We start from the raw sequence: 19,491 nt of genomic DNA on the forward strand, positions 1-19,491 counted from the left end.
CAGACTGAATTATTTATCTAAGGAAAGAAGATACAGATGGAGGCTCATGCTGCTCAAAGATAGATGAAGAAAGGAGAGAATGCTTTAGCAACCACATAGCAACGCCTTGGCAACCACCCACTACCCACAAAACCATAAAAATCAGTGTCTTTTATCATACAGATTGTGCTGATATTTAACAAAGCAATAATTCTCTCACAATTATGTATAAAATTCCACTTTACATTGACGGGTTAAAATAATCTTGAAATCAAAATGGACATTTCTTATGACGGTTAAAGTCATGTGCGCTTGTAATCTTTAATCAAAATAACTTCCCCTCCCTCGTTCAGCGTCATCTCTCTCTTCTCTGATGATGTGTTTACTGCCGTAAGGACGGAACAACCTGTCACTCACATGAGATCCACCAATAGCAAACCACAACCATCCAACCAATTCCCCGTGGACAAAATCAAGTCCCGCCCTACATTAGTTCTTGTTCGAGTCACAATAGGGGAGAAAAATCTATCGCAACTTCCGGACTTTAACATCAGCCTTTAACCATCGTGCACAGCTTCTTGTGTTTTATATAATTAACTTAATTTTTCAACTTTTTTCTTCTAAACACAAAGAAATATGTCACTGACATCCTGAGCAAAAGCCCAAACCCAGCTCTGCTTATTCAGCTGTAAAACATGATGTGATTATTGCATTATTCACTCCGTTCCTGAACACTTTTCCTGCTTTACAGGCAGAACCTGAATTATCATATGCAAGCGTTATTGTAGATGAAACCCTGAGCTCATCACAACAGCTGTGGCTCCACCCACTGATTCACATGCATACAAAGGATATGAAAACACTGCTCTTATTTTGTACAGTGACTTTATTTAGGAGGTGGTTTTAGTGTAACAATTGGGCCTTTGTTGCTATTCATTTTTGAAGTCAAACTCAGGTAAGGCGATAGCAGCTACATATAAAGATGAGCCTCATGGAGATGTTTGCATCATTAATATGGGTGTATGACTCTTTTGTGTACTTGACTTTCAGGGAGTTTTGTTTATAAGGTTTATTTAAAGACTTAATATCAAACATGAGATAAAAAGCAAGTTAAGAACATCCTTCACAGTCCAGAAAGAGCATTTACTGGAACAGAACTGCAAAAACACCTCGTTCTAAACTTCCACAACTTTCTGACATCAAATTAATGCATTTGAATACTTGACCATCCAAAAGGCCTATACAGTATCAAAATAAAATAGTAAAAAACGGTGGAACATGATCATAAAAAACTAAATGAATACTTTTTTGGGTCTGATCAGAATATGCGTCATTCTGAAGTACAGCTGATAAGTTTGGGGTCGGTACGATTTTTTTAATGTCTCTAAAAGAAGCATCTTATGTTCAATAAGGCTACATTTATTTAATCAAAAAACAGAAATATTGTGAAACAATTTCCAATAACTTTTCTAAGTATAAATTTCAAAACATAATATATTCCTGTGACTAAAAACTTCAGTGTCACATCATCTTTCAGAAATCATTCTAATATGCTGATTTGCTGCTGAAGAAACATTTCTTATTATTATCAATGTTGAAAACAGTTGTGCTGCTTCATATTTTTGGTTTTTCAGGATTCTTTGATGAATAGAAAGTTCAAAAGTACAGTACTTATTTGAAAAACAAATCTTCTTTAACATCATAAATGTATTTTTTGTCACTTTTGATCAATTTAATCATGCATAATGCTGAATAGAAGTATTCATTTCTTTCAAACTGACCCCAAACTTTAGATTTAATCTTCTTAATTACTTAGATCTTTCTAAAAGCACATCTTTATGGACACGCATAGTGTTTCCTTTGTTGTGTATGGACACGTGTGTGTGCGTGAGTGTGTATTGTACCTTCTTTCTGCGGAGTGGCGGCTTCTGCGTCAATGCCCTCTTTCTCTGCGTTGCAGCGGTAGCCCTTCTTCTTGAGCAGGTTGCAGATGAGAATTCCCAGAAGGCCCATCACACAGAAGATGGGCACTAGTGCAAACACAGCATACTCCGTGCTCTTCTCCTCGGGATTTTGAACGTTGGTGGAGTTTGCACCTCCCACTCCAGATCTGCTAGGGGTGCTCCTAACAACGTTACGTCTCCGCCGGCTGTATGGCTCTGTACATTGAACACATTATTTTATGAATTAGTAATAAGACAGATAATTCTACCTCTAAATTCTGATTGGATGAGTATATATATTTTACTGTAATAAAGTAATTCCTATTTTTAAACTAAATTGCATAAATAATATAAAACATATACTGGTAATACATATTACATTTAAACTATATACTGTTTAAATTGTTTTATATGTATTATATTATATTCCTATAATATAATATAATATTGGCATTGTTTTATTTCAGTTTGCCTGATGGCTATTCTAATGCCTAAGGCCAAGGGAACTTTATCAGGATGCATAGTATCCTGAATCCATGAAATAACTGGCCTTTAAAAATTAAAATCTGCCTGCCTCTATGGGAATTTAACATAGGGGTGTCCTGACTTATTCACCCTGTATTTTAAGGAAGAACATTTATTTATTTATTATACATTATTCATTTACAAAGAAAATTGGTGTCCTTAAAGGTTGGAGTTTTCCTCTTTTTTTTAAGGCATTAAGATCATTTTCCAAAGATGATTTTTTATTCCTCTTTTTAGTCAACTTTAGCATGGATGTGTTCACTTATGCTATATATATATATCGTGACAACAAATTAAGAAATTATTCCCTCGTTTTATGAATTCATGCCCCCAATTTAGTTAATCATGGCAACGTTGCAATAATTTGTTCCCTTGTTTTAGTTAATTGAAAACACTAAGGGAACTAATTAGTACAACATGGCCACGATTTACTAAAACGAGGGAACAAATTAGTAAGTCATGAGAATGAATTTTAATTCGTGGACACGATTAAACTACAACGAGAGAACAAATTCTTAATGAACTAAATCGGGGGAATGAATTCATAAAACGAGGGAATGAATTCTTAATTTGTTGTATATATATGTATCTACATATAATGTGCGTAAATTTAAGTTGTCTAAAAGTTTCAATTCTGATTTGCATTGAAAGTAATTGTAAAATAGCCAGTATTTCTACCATAAACTGCTTATAGCTAGCCTAATGCTCCATATTACTTCGCAGAAGAATTGTTTATTCTGATTTTAATACTTTTCAATGCAACAATGTATTGAACATTTTTCTTCTTTGTACTTTTTGTTTGTGAAATGATTAAACGTTGATGTATGAAAAGCTAAACACTTACTCCTGACGCAGGCGTGGAGGGTGGAGGACTTCCGTTTAGCAGCAGGGTGAAACCTGAAAAATATTCCAGTTCATAAATACGCCCACTCTACACTTTCCCTTTAATTCAGGATTGGGAACATTGTGAGCCTATGAAAGCACATCTGCTAGGACACCAAAGTGACGCAATGATGAAGACAATGACTGGAATCAAAAGGATAAAATAATAATTCAAGAATAAATATTTTTGTTCTTTACCCGGGAAGGCATCCTCCACACACGGCGTCAGAGTGTGAGGTCGGTCCGATGGTGATCCAGCGGTTGAGTCCACTGCAGGAGATATGTGGGCGGCACGGCTCAGGGTCACGGTTATCAGAGAAGGTGCCTGCTGGGCAAGTCCGGCACAAACTGGCCTCACCGGGACTCTCAACTTCCCCACAAGCCTTAAAGAAACAAGTAAACATCACTCAGATTATATAATCACAAATTGTGTGAAAGAACAAACTGTTATCACAGAGTGGTGTCAAATTAGAGAAGATTAATAAATGAAGCTTTTTTTGAAAATTCATATATATATATATACATTTCTAGGTAACATTTTACGGTTCCATTAGTTAAGGTTAGTTAATGCATTAATATTACCTAACATATTGTGTGTGTGTGTGTGGCCTGGTAAACCTTACATTATGTGGACAAAATTACCCCACAAAGATTGGCAATATCTGAAATCCTTGTCCTTGTTGAGACTTTTTTGGTCCCCATGAGGAAAACAGCTTATACATCATATGTGTGTGTGTTTTGGAGTTGTTATCTCTCACCGTGGTGGGCTCCTGCCCGGCTGGACAGTGTGGACACACACACCCGTCCTCCCACCGACACTGCGCCGCTAATGTCCCCCATAACTCCAGCAGCTAGAGAGACACAAACGAGAAAAATCAGGGTTAAAAACACACAAACAAACCTACCTGTGAGAATCAAGCCAGAACTAACTGTAGCATGAATATGAGTATTACAAAGCCGGTAAAATACAAGATTATCACCATACTTTCACCAATTGATTAATCACAGGACCTACTGTATATGTTTTGTAATACACGTGTAAATATGCAAATAAGCTGATTAAATGAACACAAATTTGCATACATTTCCAGAACATAAATTTGAACATTAGCCAGAACCATTTTCTTTCATTTTGTTGACATATTAGTTAAAGGTTTCTACAGAGAGGGTTATCTCTTATTATCTGTAAAAACCTTCAGAATATATAGGAATAAATCTGTAAAGTTGCTGAAGTGAAGATTTCTTGTTCAGCGCGAAAACAAACTTGTGGCTTTCAAAGATATGTAAGTTAAATCTACAGATCCAAATAGATATGGTGTAATAAAACAAACACTTGTGTATGTATGATGTTTTCTTTCCACTAGTTTTAAAGAAAACATGTTATGGAAGTGAAATAGTCCAAAATCTCAAAATTGACCATTGACAAAATTGCATGAAAAACACTGGGTTTGCCAGTAGTGAATTGTATTGTTGTAGTATAGTATAGTATAGTAAGTATAGTATAGTGTAGCCATTTATAGTAAACTGTAGTACAGAATGGGATGTTCTTTATTGGCTACATTGCAGGTTCTCTGTGCAGTGAAGGAAGGAAAATTCAGAGAAGTGTGAGAAGAGAGAAACCTCACTGTAATAGCCCTCATTGATCACTGTCAACTTAAGCACACTGCAGTAATGACACACAAACACACACACACACACACACACACACACACACACAGCGTCACATTAATGAGCATACTTACAATCAGACAGACAGGGGCAGAGCAGTAAAGGTGGTTCTTCATCTTCTTCAAAATATTCTTCTATATTCATGTAATCTGAACAAAAAAAAACACATGACAAGAACTCAATGACACACGCAGCAAATATAACATCATCAGCGTCAGCAAAAACCACCAAAACCTCACGATGTGGGGACAGGTAAACAGCACTTAGGCTCTCTTGTGGTGGACACATAATGGGTTTGTATGCGTACAGAAGTGATCTATAAGCTAAAGGCGGACATAAATAGTCAGCTAAACTAAAGCAGGCCTGTGGTTTGGGGAAGCACTGCTCTGCTTGGCCTATTTTTGGATCATATATGCTCAGTCAGGCCAGAAACTACTCACTGGATCCACTAGAGCAAAAGAGCAAAAATGATTTTCTGATGAGAAGGTCATGTAGACACACTGAACTAGCCTATATCATCACTGTTTTTAGATCACTCAAAAAGCCTAAACTCTCATACAAACATCAAGATCTAGACCAGACCATGAAATGCCAGCGGTGGTTCTCAGACCCTCTTCTCCTTAAATGACATTAACTGGAGATCAAATGGAGACTTTAGCTGAAATTCCTTGCATCTCCGTTCCAAAGAAAAAGAACAATAATCTCTCATGTCTTCTCTAGAGTTTAAAAAGAGATCTCAACAAGGACTCAAAATTAGCTCGAGACCAAGCTGTTCTCCACATTCATTTCATTCATATATGTACTGTAAGAAAAATATCTGTTAAAAAACAGAAAAGGCACTGGTTAGTGGTTTTTTTTTTTTTTGCAGGACATTATTAAGTTATTAAGTTTATGGGCATTTCGTTTACCCCTAAAACACAACACAATGCATAATTCAAAATATGTGTAAAAGATCTGTGAAAAATCAATACGGAAAATTCCTTCATATTAACACAGTACATTGTGCCCTGTTTTTTACAAACAGTGCAAAGACATTCAAAACAAGACAAAATTTACATGAAAAGCTAAATTGTGCAAAATAAGACATTATTTTCTACTAATTTGTTGTAAAGAAAAGCAAAAATAATAAAAATATATAAAATATACTACATCTCTATATAATTTAACTTATTTAAACTCTATGAAAAATTGAAACAACCATTTAAACATTGCAAAAATCATCTTCATCATCCAGTTCCAAAGCAGATGCAAAAAAGATAAATAAATAAAAGCACAATTTCTAACACAACCAAACACCTGTGCTGCCTTGATCTCGTTGCCACGACAACAAACACTGAGTGACAGACACACTTACCCCAGAGTGTCTCTGTGCTCTGTTGCCCTGGTAACAGCTGAGGATGCTCTGCTCACTATGACGATGCCTGCTCACTGTCCCACTGTACCTGTCTGCATAACGCTGTCATTCCTTATACTGCCACTCAAAACCACGGCTCCTCCCACCACCCGGAAGAGGCCCCGCCTCCGTTACACAATCCTCCAATCACATGGGTTCACTGATGATTTGCACATTGTGGTGGAGAGGGTTTTTTTCTAAGTAAATGTTTTCTAAACCCAAGTGAAGAATTTAAAACATGAATGAATAAAAACAGAATAACTGAGCTCAGACAGCACGTGTCCGTCTGCAAGCTTTGACATTTTGGTCCATTCTGGTCTGCCACTGATTTTAGCAGATGAATGCTGACTGAGTAATACACTATCGGTGAAAATGATTGTACAAAGAAGGCCACGGCACTCCTATCAACCAATCAGGTTTTAGGGATAGGGAAAAGGATACAACTGAACTGAATTGAATCCATACTGAACTAACTTGAGCTAAATAATAAAACGATTGTCTTTTTAGAGCTAGGCTATATTACAGCAGAATTTTAATTTGTTTAATATTTGATTAAAGACAGGGTAGGTGATTTGTTACAGATTTTTTTTTTTGTTATGCTGGTTGAAAGTCTCTTCACATTCTGATAGCAATCACTAAATTAAGTGGTCTAAATGTGTTAATATACTGTATATCGTCGGTGGAAGGTGTAAGACCATAAAATGTTCGTCCAATCATTGCATTTGGTCCGAATGCAATGTAACTTCTTATTCAAAAAATAACGAATTTATGCGTTCCAAAACAACAAGCGTATGCTGCGTTCACGCCATACTGTAATTTGGCTTTGGAGACGCTCTGAAGGGAGGGTGGGATCTTATGCTTTCAAAGCTAGCTTGCTAGGCTCTACGGAAATTGCCTACACTACCTTTAAGTTTGCATCGTTGATTCTGTTATTTTCCTGTTTATGAAGGAATAATTTTCCTGTGAAGCTGCTTTGAAACAATGGCTGCATCCGAAATCGCATACTCTCTTGAGGTAGGCTACTTATTTTGAATAAGATATTACTTCAAAACCACTAAAAAAGTATGTTCTATATAGTGTGAGTGTGTGTAGTATGAATGTAATCTGGACTTATCTGGACTGGTCTTTTTTTTACACCTCCTGTTTTTCGCCAACTATATAGTAGGGAAGTATGCGATTTTGGATGCAGCCAATCTGTATTGTATAAATACAAATGACTTAGGTCTGTAAATCATTATTTTCAGCCAATAAATTCCCTCAATTTCTTTCCAATTAAGTAAGGAAAATATTAATTCAGTGTTGGATCAAAGGAAAAGTCAATTGGCATCCGGAATCACCTTATATTGGTTTGGAGAACAACCTGTCACATTCTTGCAAAATAAAAGTAGTCTCACCCACATCCGGTGGGGAAAGCTTAAATCAAGACTAGTTAAACTTATACTTCTAAAAAAAAATCCCAAATGTTTCAAAGTGCAAATCAATGAATGAATGAATGCAACAAACAAATGAGTTTACAATTTTGGAAACAAGCATTCAGTCGCCCTTCTTGATGACAGGGCTCTTTGGGAGAAATGTTGAAAGAATGAACGTACCCCCACCTCTTCCTCCGCCCCGGCCGCCCACCCACAAACCACCACACAGAAATGGCTTTCCTTCACATTTCAAGATCAGCTGCCAGTCAGACGTGCCTCGTGCCTGCTTAAATTTAGCTCTTTCATTAAAAAGCAATAAAGTCCCAGCGAACAGTAATTACAGTACTTGCAGCTCTATCTCCATACTGTCCGGTTCCCCGTTCCGTGGCTTTGGAAGCGCATGAAAAACGGCATAACGTAAATAAAACAACAACAAACATAACACAATCACCTAGAATTATCCATTTTAGGATCTGTCATCTTACAAATTGGAAACGATGAAGAAGTTGCCCTGGATTGACTTTTGCAGCTCAAGTCCTGCCAGCACGTCGCTTCAGGATCTAGACCGGAATCAAGCCATAATACAAGACAAAGCGAGAGTCCCGGTATAAGAGTAGGGCTTTTTTTCTACAGCCAAACCTTCAGACTAGAAACCACAGTCTAGCCATCGTTTGAATGATACTTTCTTGTTAAGCTTTTAGAAGTATCGATTAGCTACTACAACAGAATAAATAGAGACAGGTATCAAATTCAATTCATTTTAAAGTACATCATTTTTTGCTGACTAATAACCTCAACCACAAAAGGAACACAGCACATCTATCTAATATCACCCCCAAGATATGAATCAATAATGATGCTGCTGATCACACTACAGTATGTCTCGAGAGAAAAGTGGGACAGTTTTGTTTGGCTTAGTAAAAAAAACTCTTAAGTCTCAGCTGAGTTTTTAGATATCTTTAACTATACAATAATGGCATTGCTCGTCTGTCGTTACTATGTTCTTATGCATTTGCTAAGATGTTCTGAGTGGTTTTTAGTGAGTTGCTAGGTTAGGTTATTTACTAGCCCAAGTCAAACGAGCTCACCTTCAAGTCTAGATATGGCCTGGGTCCTTCCTTTATTGCAAGTCTATGGTATTTTTGTTTTTGTTTTATCATCCACCAGGTTATAGCCTTAGGGCTTGTTCTTGCTTTGAAAAACGCAAGGTCTCGAGACGCGTTTTTTAAAAGTTTTGAAAGAAGTTCCTTGTGGAAAAAAACAGTAATACTGTGATTTAAACATATTTGAACATATTTTAATATATTCCTGTAATGGGAAAGCTGGATTTTCAGCACTCATTGTCACATGATCCTTCAGAAATCTTTCTAATATGCTGATTTGAAACATTTCTTATTATCATTTAAAACTATTGTCACTGCTTATTTTTGTGGAAACCGTGATACACGGTTCTGAGTGGCAAGTTGAAATTTACATTGTACAAAACACTTTCGATTAATTGAATGCTTCCTTACTGAGTAATAGTTCAAAAATCTTAGTAGTGTATTAGCAACAGTAATACTGACACACGCTTTAGATATCATCGCTAATAAAAATATAAACATTTATATGAAAGAATTCAAAGCCACGTGAGCTTAGCTTGTAACTCCTGTCAGCAAGTTTTGGTGCTTCTGACATGTGCCATACAACCACGTGTCACTTCCTGTTTGCACTCTGAAAGTTCAACACGCTTGTATTTCTTCAAATATCCTCCAGCTTGATGATGCTGACAAATATAGCCTGAGATTTTAATAGCCAGACACTTTCCATTTTCCTACCCTCGTTTTCGATCCCTCCCTTTCTCTATTCCTTCAAATGAACTGACCACCGTTTGCTTTTAGCTGCTAACAGCATGTTATGTTGTATGTCCTGCATGTTTCAAGATACGTGCCAACCACGTGCTGCGGCCGGTAACCACAACAATCTCTATGTCACCAGGGGTGAGGAACGTTATGCAACAAGTGGGACACCATCACGCCGAATAAAAACCACTTCAGACAATGGGATGAAAAGGGAGTTTCTGCTCATAAAGCTGTTTTGGGCTTCATTTTATGTTGCTCATGAACATCTAGAGCTGTGATATACTGAGCAGGGAAAAGCAAGGGATTACGATCCATGTGCATTATTCTACTGTGGTTTTCATGCTGAATCGTGAATCGAATTGATTCACATCCCTAACACTGAAGCTATAAGGGAGCCATTCATTGGTTGAATCCGCTGGGAAACTGTAAACACTGTGACGCTATCAAAACATCACTGTTTGTTTGAGGATCTCGATCTGCCAACATCGAAAAAATTTGGACAGGACTATCTGTTTCGTCAGACCAATGGAAGACAACATTTTTTTTTTCTGGAAACCTGTATGAAAACAGAGATTATTTTTGTAATTTAATTTGGTGATAATGGTGCCATAATAGCGCTATTGCCAAAATGTATTATTTTGTTTTCCCGTGCAGCAAACATGAAAACAATACAATTAGATTCCCCACAAACCACGCATATTGTTTTAACATAAAATGTTAAAGTACAATGTTTTTGAACCTGCAGAATAGGCATCATGGGGCGGAACTGTTCGTCAAAAACCAGTAAGAATGATTTAACATTTACTAATAGCTTTTAAACAGTGTTAAAGAAATTTGCAGTGGTAAATGAAGTGTTTTGTTGCTTGTTTGGAACAGGTCTCCTGTTCTTATGGTGGACCGTTTGCTGTTAAAAGACGAGGTCACTGATGCACAAACATAATTATGGGCCATGTGCATCATTCTACTGTGGTTTCTACTGAGAAAAACAGAGGAAAACCAATTATTCTCTGAGATGAAACATCTGCCTGTTCAAAATAAGGCCCTTGATGTCATCCCTAAATAACAGTTGCCAACAATCATTCTGGACAAATACCTACAAAATGGCTATTATCTACTCCCATGCACACGAGATTTGACTATTCATAACCGCTATAGATAGCATCACGATAGCTGTTTTCACCATTAAATACATGATTATGTCATAGGTATTAGATTGTGTCTATATTTAGCTTTGTTTGTTGTTTACTCAGTGTTGGGAGAGCTACAATTTAGATTTTTGAGAGTAAACATTGTAAGCATATTTATCTACCCATATAAATATTACACTTAAGCAACTTAAGGGCTCAATAAGAATATGATGTAAATGCAGCACAGGGACTCTCGAACAAATTGAAAAGTACTTGAAAAGTACAATGCATGTACCCCTACTATCGTTTACTGTAGTAAACACAAGCTGGTGGCACCAGTGTTGACACTGATAATGTAAATTGACACAGTGAGAAAGAACGTCATCCGTGTTGGATTCCACTCATTTGATTGACAGGCTTACATCACTACCTGTAAGGGACTTTGGAACAGACTCAATGTCTATTTGCATATTATCACAGCTTTCAGGCAGCATTTCACTTTATGAAAGAAAGAGAGAAGGAAATCCTTTAATATTCCTATTTCAAGGAAACGTGAAAAAACAACAAAAAACAAGGAAGAAGTAAACCGTGAGATGCTTGACTAGGAAAACACCACTAACATAGCACAAAATAACATAGCTGAGATCATTCTGGCAAATAAATATTGATGAAATCCATATGTTAGGTGATTCCACATTGCTAACAACCGAGATTCTTACAGATTGATCTGGAAAAAAAGAGAGAGATAACTGTACAAAGCAAATAGCCAAAAAAAAATGAAGTAGGCCTAATCTAACTTCTTTTTCACAAGGGTTTGGCTGTTTGCATTGTATTGAATGAGCAAACTTGCATATTAATATTAATGAAATAATCCACTTAAGTGTACTTAAAGAAGAGTAGCCTACGTTCATGACTGTTTAACAGTAAAAAGTGCACTTATTTCAATGTAAAGCACATGTACATGATTTTAACTGCAGTGAATTCATTTAAAATGTAAATTCATGTTTAAAATCATTACAAGTGTGTCATTATTACAAATATATTTAAATACATAACACAAGTTTCAAGAGAAATGACATTGAATTTTATTTTACCATAAATGTTTGTCAGAACATTTGACAGTACACTTTAACCATATTTCAAAGACAATAGAAGCAAGGATGAAATGATATACACCTATACAGTATGTATTTAAGTCCTACTAAGTCAAAAAGCTCTCAATTTCAACTAATTTCATTTAATTTTCATTTAATAGCAAATACCATGCAATTAAGTGTCTGAAAACATTACGTTCAGTACATTTTTTCAAGTACTATTATTTTCCTAATCTTTTTAAAAGATTGTATCTACTCTTTTTAAAAGTGTGCTTAAGTTTACTTATTTTACAGCAGGGAAAGCCTACTGGAAAATAAGAAAAAGGAGAAACCTGAAGGGAGACAAGCTCATTTCACCAGTTTTGACATTAAATAGCAGGGAAACACTGAAAGTGTGGAACAATTCCTGTTCCTAAAGGGGGATTTCCACCTCATCAGTCCTGTAAAACAGGAATGTTAAATGAACCTATGTGCCAGAGAAGAGACAATTCTTATGGAATATATTTACATATTATATTCGTTAACAAAAGAAGCACATGTGCAGTGTGTCTTAGTTAACTCTTCCAATGATGCCAAATGTCTAGAATAAGGAAGGTCACAACCTTTAGATGGGTCGGTCACCCAACTCTGCTTGCTGTGTCTTGTTCTCTGAATCTGTAATTAGCCTCTGCTGCAGGAATGTCACATTACCCACACTGCCCAGTGCTAATTAATGGATGCCGGCCTTTCGGAGGGTGCAGGCCAGGGTCATGTGGCCCAGCATCAGATGGAGGGGGTACTTCCATTCACATGTCCGCCTGTGCCATATAATGACACCCTAAAAAGGTCCAAATGTGGCCCCGGCATCAAGTGCTGTATCATCATCACATCCTGAATAGCAACACTTTCCCTTTGTGTTGGTCTTTGTGGCCACAGCTAGTGTAAAAGCTAACATTCCTGTAGCTCAACATGGCGAGTGATGCCAAGATCCTAGGTTTAAAATATTAAAATATACACCTTAAACATCACTCACATCGGTGTGCTAGTTATGACTGATTCATGAAAGAATTGTTCTTTTAAAAGTCAAATATTTTTAATGAATGGGTTGGACTTGTTCACTAAACCAGTCTAAATGATTCACTCATGAATCTGACTGAATCGGTAAGAGTTCTTGAGTCAACAATCCCCTGGCCTGACTCATTAAATGATTTGTTCACAAAACAGACTGAATCGCTAAGAGCAGAATCCCACTGACTAATTGAACCAAAAATGATTAATTCAAAAGTCAGACTGGGTGCTTCTACTCAAATTGATTCATCCCTGTTTCCTTGTTCCTCCATCTTCCAGCCCGTGAGCCGAAAACCGATCGTACTCAGCCATCTTGAATGTCATGTCAATTCTCTAACTGTACTGCGAGGAGGCGAGGAATTGGGAGTGAGGAAGCTTCCAGATGATGCAGAGAATAGGGGCGAGATTAGGGGGTGGAGCTAAGAAGAAATGAGGATACACAAAAGAAATGAGAAGCACCCACTGAATCGCTCAAGCAGTCCTTAAGTCTAACTCACTGACTCATTGAGCCAAAAATGATTCATTCACAAATCCGACTGAATAATTCAGAGCAGTGCTGTGTTTAATTCCACTTTTAGACATACACTCGCAAAGGGGAATCTCCACTTCCATTTTGAAGTGTTCAACTTCATCTATTGGGCGAGCAAAGTTTATTTGGACAGACCCTCGACCCCTCGATTTTGACTGAGGGAGCGAGTTTACTGAATATCATTCAGGCAGGTCCGGTCCAATGCAACACGATTGTGACATCACAGCATAACGCCATTACCAGAAGCCAGTGATTATAGTTTATAAATGTATAAATATGGATATTTTTCTTACAAAATGGCATGGAGCCGTATATGGATTACTTTTATGATGGATGGAGGTACTTTTTTGTGCTTTTGGGCCATTTTAAAGGTTATGCACTTGGAAGAGCCAGGATATTTTTTAATATAACTCCGATTGTGTTTGGCTGAAAGAATAAAGTACACCAAGGATGGCTTGAGGGTGAGCAAATTATGGGATCATTTAAATTTTTGGGTGAAATAACCTTTTAATTTAGCCTACCCCCACCCCACACAAATCTACTGTATAATATTGGACGTATTTTGACATTTAACTGCATAATACTTACCTTAAGCTGACTGTTATTTTTTTTTTTTTACACAGTTACACCCCCGGTTTCACAGACAATGCTTAAGTTTAGTCCAAGACTAAAACTCGGTTTGAGCTGTTTTAACTGAAAGCAACTTGCTCTGGATTGGAATATCTTAAAATATGTCAGTGCCATAGTTTTGTCTCAAGATGCAGTTTTTATTTTCCCTAAGGCACGTTTATAAAAGCCACTTACTTCTGATCTAGCCTACATGAACTAAGGCCTAAACCTGGCTTAATCTAAGCCCTGTCTGTAAAACCGGGGCATAGTTTCTTGTATTGTAATTTTTGTGTAATTTTCTCCAACAGCTCTTACATACAGGCCTATAGAATGGTGTGTAATTTAACAAATTATAAGAAAAAAACTGTAAATAACGAATCAGCTCCATAGCGGATTGCCAGTTTTCAAGGGTTTAGGGAGTTCCATTAAAACCCATTTCAAGAATTCCGCAAGTAGTGGGCACTCGTGCAACGTCAGCAATGACGTACATTCGAGTGAACGAGACGGAGGGAAGTTAGCGATGGAAAGGGCATGAAAAAAACTGATTTAAACACAACTCACTGAACCAAGAATGCTTTGTTCACAAACCGGACTGAATCACTTATACACAGGTTTCTTGTATACAAACAATACCGGATGCGCGCGCATCCAAGAGGCAAGACCGCTATATGTTATGCCGAGTTCTGTAAAAGAACATTGTAATTAACGTAGATTTCGCATTGTTTGTAAATTCTTGTTGACTCAATAATAAACTGCAATTTCAGAGTTGAATCTGTTTGCTTGTGTTTCATTTGCATATTAATATAACATTATGTAAAAAGTTAGTTAGTTGACTAGTAAGAAATTGTCCAACTAAGTTTGCGAATCATAAAAACATGACATACCCTATGTTTACAGCACAACAGCTCCGCGTCATCTCTGCTTCTGCTAGATATAGCCGTAAAGACTGTTGCTTTCTGCCTCTTAGATGCGCGCACATCTACGTGATGACGTTGCACAGAAACCCGTGTATTGAGCAGTTCTCGATTCAAAAACTCACTGGCTCATTGAACCAAGATGTATTAATTCACAAGTCAGACTGAATTGCTCAAAGGGTTTCATGAGTCAACAACTCACTCACTGATGCAAAAATGTTCAAAAATCTTTTCAGCCAAGAGATGCAAAGGAATTTTTAGTACTCTTTAGGGTAGCCTAAATGCAAATATATCAATAGATTTTGAATGAATTTATGTAATTTATGAGCGACATCAAACTGAAGTGGTACACATGATATTACCAAAAACATAATAAATGGTAATACCTACACAAGAGTTTTGGAACGCTTTAGAGCATGTACTGAAAAAGCCATTGAAGAACATTAATTTGACCATTAATTAAATAAAATATCTCCTGTCTGTAACATAGAGATTATTTTCTTCAATGTTTACTCATACTACTCAATGCATCACAGTAGTAGCGCTCAGCAGAACCCACGGGGGCACAGTAAATCCCTGCTGATCTGAGGTTCAGAGCGCCAGCAGCGCCCAAACCACAGAGGTCAACGCGGGCACGCCAGCCAACGCAGGTAGATGTCTGCACGCCAGGGAAGGAAAAGTATACAGTAAATTTGGTTCGTTTCTAGTGAAACGGTCCACCAACACAAATAATGAAGCTTTAATTAAGCCATTGATTCCTGCCTCCAGCCATGGAGGGTTTGGGCTCTTCCCAGACGCTTGCTTCATAATTTCAGAGAAGCGTGCCCAATGTCAAAGCTGCCAACCAAACTCCCACTTCAAAACTCTGAATCGGTGCTGTCGTTCCAGCACGGGTCAAGAAAGGAGCATAGGCAATTACAGATAACAGTCCTAGCAAGGCTCTTGTTTGGACTGCAGCGTCACACTAGCAGAATCAGGATGGTCAAATGAACTCTATCAAAACAAAAGTATGCAAGCATGGGAAAAATGCACGGACAGCTATGTAAACACATGAACATGAGTCTCGTTAATTTGGAAACATTCTGGCACTGAATCACAGTTATATGCCAAATTTATCACACATCATGATTTTTCATGGACGATTCCGTTTTCTTTAACAAGAAAATTGGCAAAAAATTTTCTTCGTTTAAGCAAATTTTAAGTTTATTTGCTCTATTATGGAAAACTGCCATTAAACTAAATCTACGCCTGGTTTCACAGACAAGGCTTAAGCCTAGTCTCAGGTTAAAATGCATGTTTGATATCTAAAAATATGTCAGTGCCATTGTTTTGTCAAAATATCTACCCAGATATACACACCAGTGTTTTTTTTTCTAATAATTGAATATGAAAATGAATGTGAATAAAAGCCTATATTAAATCCGTTAATCATACAAAGTGATTGTGTCTCTTCAGATAATTTGGACTAAACCACTCAATTCATATGGATTAGTTTTACGATCTCTTTATGAATTTTCTGAAACGACAAAGTTGTAGTTGCATATAGCTGTCACTGGAGAGACAGAAATCGCTCATATTTTATTAAAAATATCTTCATTTGTATTCCGAAGATCAACGAAAGTCTTACAGGTTTGGAATGACATGAGTGTAATTAATGACAAAATTCATTATTGGTTGAACTAACCCTTTAAGGCTCGTGCCTCAAAATCTGAAAATAATGTGAAGACTTCATGCTGATGAGTCAGAAATCTAAAGATCAGAATGTGCCAAATATATTACAATATCAGAGTGAGTCTGTTGGCCTGTCCCATTAAAACACCGGCTGTATTAGAGCCATGCATTTAATCACACTGCTTTATGAGCCTTAAAGTTACTAAAGCATTTGCGTGCCTCATAAAGCAGGTAATGCTGAACACGGCAATACTAGTGCATTTAGTTCAAACGTGAGAATAATTCGTAAGAGTGTTTGAGGAAAAAAGATGTAGAACTACAAAGAGATTACAATTACATCCAGGCTCTGTGCCAATGCTGCGATTCACTATATTCATGGAGGGTTCACAAAAGATGTTAATTATAACGACAAGGCGCCTTGTAACTTAAAAGTTTTTTTAAAATGGGATTTTTTGGGATATATTCAACATGTTCCTATAGGCTGACACATGAGTTGTGCAATGTTTTATAACCCAGCATTTTTGTTTATAGTGCATGACTATAAATTATGCATGCAGCACAAACATGTGTTTCCAGCGGGTATAAACCGCAGCTGGTGCAGTGTGTGCCAAAGTCTGTTGGTGTGTGAGTGTGTGTGTAGCGTGAAGCTGCCCAGTGGGCGACACGTTATGATGAGATGTATTTAAACATGCTCACCGCTTTGTTTCAGTTAACCGAGTTCTCTAGAAAAGAGCTGAACAATTTGTGATCCCTGAATGATTTAAACAGCTGAAGTGGATGACACTATCACAGGAGGTAAATGATGGCAATAAATTATTTTGTTATGCTTCGTTTCATAAAACAAATAAATGGTGTTCCTCTTTCTACTCTCATGCATCAGATTCGATGGACATTGTAGCAAGTATGAGATGTTTAAAGACCACCATAAATACTGAAGGTAAGTTCACAACATACAGTAAAACACAATGTTCCTGGCTGCAATGTCAATGTCGTTTTGGTGCATGATATTAAATTGCTTTTATTTGTTTTCAAATTATAGTTTATGCATTTGCAATTGTAATCACATATAAATACGTTCATATAATGACTTTTTATTACAAATATTAATAATAATATTTAACAGATCAGTTTACAACAATGTTTACCATAGTGACTGACTACAGTACAGCTAATGATGCTGCTGCTGTAAAACCACAATAAATTATCAGATATTTTAAGTATTATAATTTAGAATATATGTTGATGTTACTGATGAAAGTTAGCCTATTATAAAGTGTTACCAAGTCTTCGCGTTGTAGACATTTAAAAATCATATTTAGTGCGTCTGTCAATGAGGAATTCAGATAATAATATAAAGTAATAATCCGTTTGAAGCACTTTTACAGCTAACAGTTCATATTTAAATAGAAAGACACTGTTTTGCAGCCGTTGAAGTGAACGAGCGCAGTAAGAGCATCACGAAACACTAGCAAACTCAACACAACACATTCTATTGTCTTCAATGCGGACCGAGATATTGGCAAAACTTGTCATATCTTAAACTCTAAAAACGCCAACATACTGTAGCACAGCTCAGTACAGTATATCACTCATCTGAGTATGAAGTAGTCTATACAATACAGGACACACAACCGAATTCATAAGTTAGCCTACTGAAAATACCCCGGCAGAAATGCCGCATCCGCACTGCAACTGTCACCATCCGTTAAACTACACGTCGCACACTGAATAAAGTTTGTATCTTACCTGTTTTACTGAATTCATAAGTGTCCTATAATCATCATATGCCGAATGTGTAATTTATAATTACACAAAGAGAGAGAGAGACGGAACCGCAGAGATGAGAAGAGGGATCCAACATTTGAACCAAGTGACGGAGGAGAACGGAGAGAAACACGTCACACACACTGTCTGTGTGTAATATGATCTGCACCTCCCTCAGCTCTCTCTCTCTCTCTCTCTCTCTCTCTCTCTCTCTCTCTCTCTCTCTCTCTCTCTCTCTCTCTCTCTCTCTACTCAGATAGGCCTACATAGCTACTGTATACGAATGTATTTTGAACAAAAAAAAAAAAAAAAAAAAAAATATTTAAAAGGCTATTAACCTTTGCTACAGTGGCCATTTCACAATGTCGAACAAAATGTAATTTATTTGCATAAATAGTATTTTCAAGAAAACAAAACTAAATGTGTATGGTTTAAAATGATAAAGTGTATCATGTTACTGTGTTAGTGAATATTGTAAATCTTGTGATTTACTGTGATATATGTGAATTTGATGAGAATTGGCTTCATGATGATGAAGAAAGTGAAATTAGTAGATTCATTTAGCACGTTTCCCCAAGTAAAATAATGCAGTAAAGAAGGGGAACATTTTTTTTTTGTGACATTTGTGACAAAAAGTAAACATCTCACCTTATATTTGATCTAAATATTGTCTACATAAACTCTGCTCTTTTGGTTTTGCATGTTTCTGTGTCTCCAGCATGTGCTGATGGAATGCACACACGCTGCAGGGCAATTTAATAGAATCTCACATTATTAGTTTGTCATTCCAAACGAGTCACTCTGCTGTACAATGAACCATAAGAAGAAGAACAAAATCAAGCAAATTTAGCATTGTAAATGTAATTTACTAGCCATTTTATTTAGCAATCTGAATAAACCAGATGGTTGATGTATAAGAAGAGACCTATCCTATGCCACCCAAATGTTATGTGAGCAGCCATCCAATGAAGTGGATAACCCTTAAATGCATGAACGTTTCACCAATCATTATTACATATTCGGGTCTTTAGAGACCCAGACCTATAATGGATCTCTACCTGTCGCAATAATATAAATCTCCTGATATTAGAGT

At 36.8% G+C, this 19,491-nt stretch overlaps 1 protein-coding gene and 1 long non-coding RNA gene across 4 annotated transcripts in view; one reads left to right on the top strand and one right to left on the bottom strand.

Moving 5' to 3' along the window:
- The window catches only part of relt (RELT TNF receptor), a 470,714-nt gene that overhangs the window by 11,398 nt on the left and 439,825 nt on the right, over positions 1-19,491 (bottom strand). The window contains exons 1-6 of one of the 3 annotated variants that reach the window (XM_079621303.1): positions 18,381-18,575; positions 5,072-5,146; positions 4,088-4,180; positions 3,528-3,712; positions 3,292-3,344; positions 1,884-2,138 (exon numbers count right to left, since the gene is read on the bottom strand). In XM_079621303.1, coding sequence (XP_079477429.1) covers positions 1,884-2,138; positions 3,292-3,344; positions 3,528-3,712; positions 4,088-4,180; positions 5,072-5,113 — 628 coding nt within the window. In that variant the 5' untranslated portion in view covers positions 5,114-5,146; positions 18,381-18,575. Of the gene's footprint in view, positions 1-1,883; positions 2,139-3,291; positions 3,345-3,527; positions 3,713-4,087; positions 4,181-5,071; positions 5,147-6,351; positions 6,442-18,380; positions 18,576-19,491 lie in introns of those variants that run through there. The other 2 variants (XM_079621304.1, XM_079621305.1) reach the window with 2 other exon arrangements.
- On the top strand, positions 17,276-18,575 carry LOC307003154. Its single transcript, XR_013798632.1, has 3 exons — positions 17,276-17,429; positions 17,515-17,571; positions 18,451-18,575. It is a non-coding gene; the product is annotated as an uncharacterized lncRNA (long non-coding RNA).

Source organism: Phoxinus phoxinus, assembly GCF_949152265.1.
Source record: "Phoxinus phoxinus genome assembly, chromosome: 8".
Taxonomy (NCBI): Eukaryota; Metazoa; Chordata; class Actinopteri; order Cypriniformes; family Leuciscidae; genus Phoxinus; species Phoxinus phoxinus.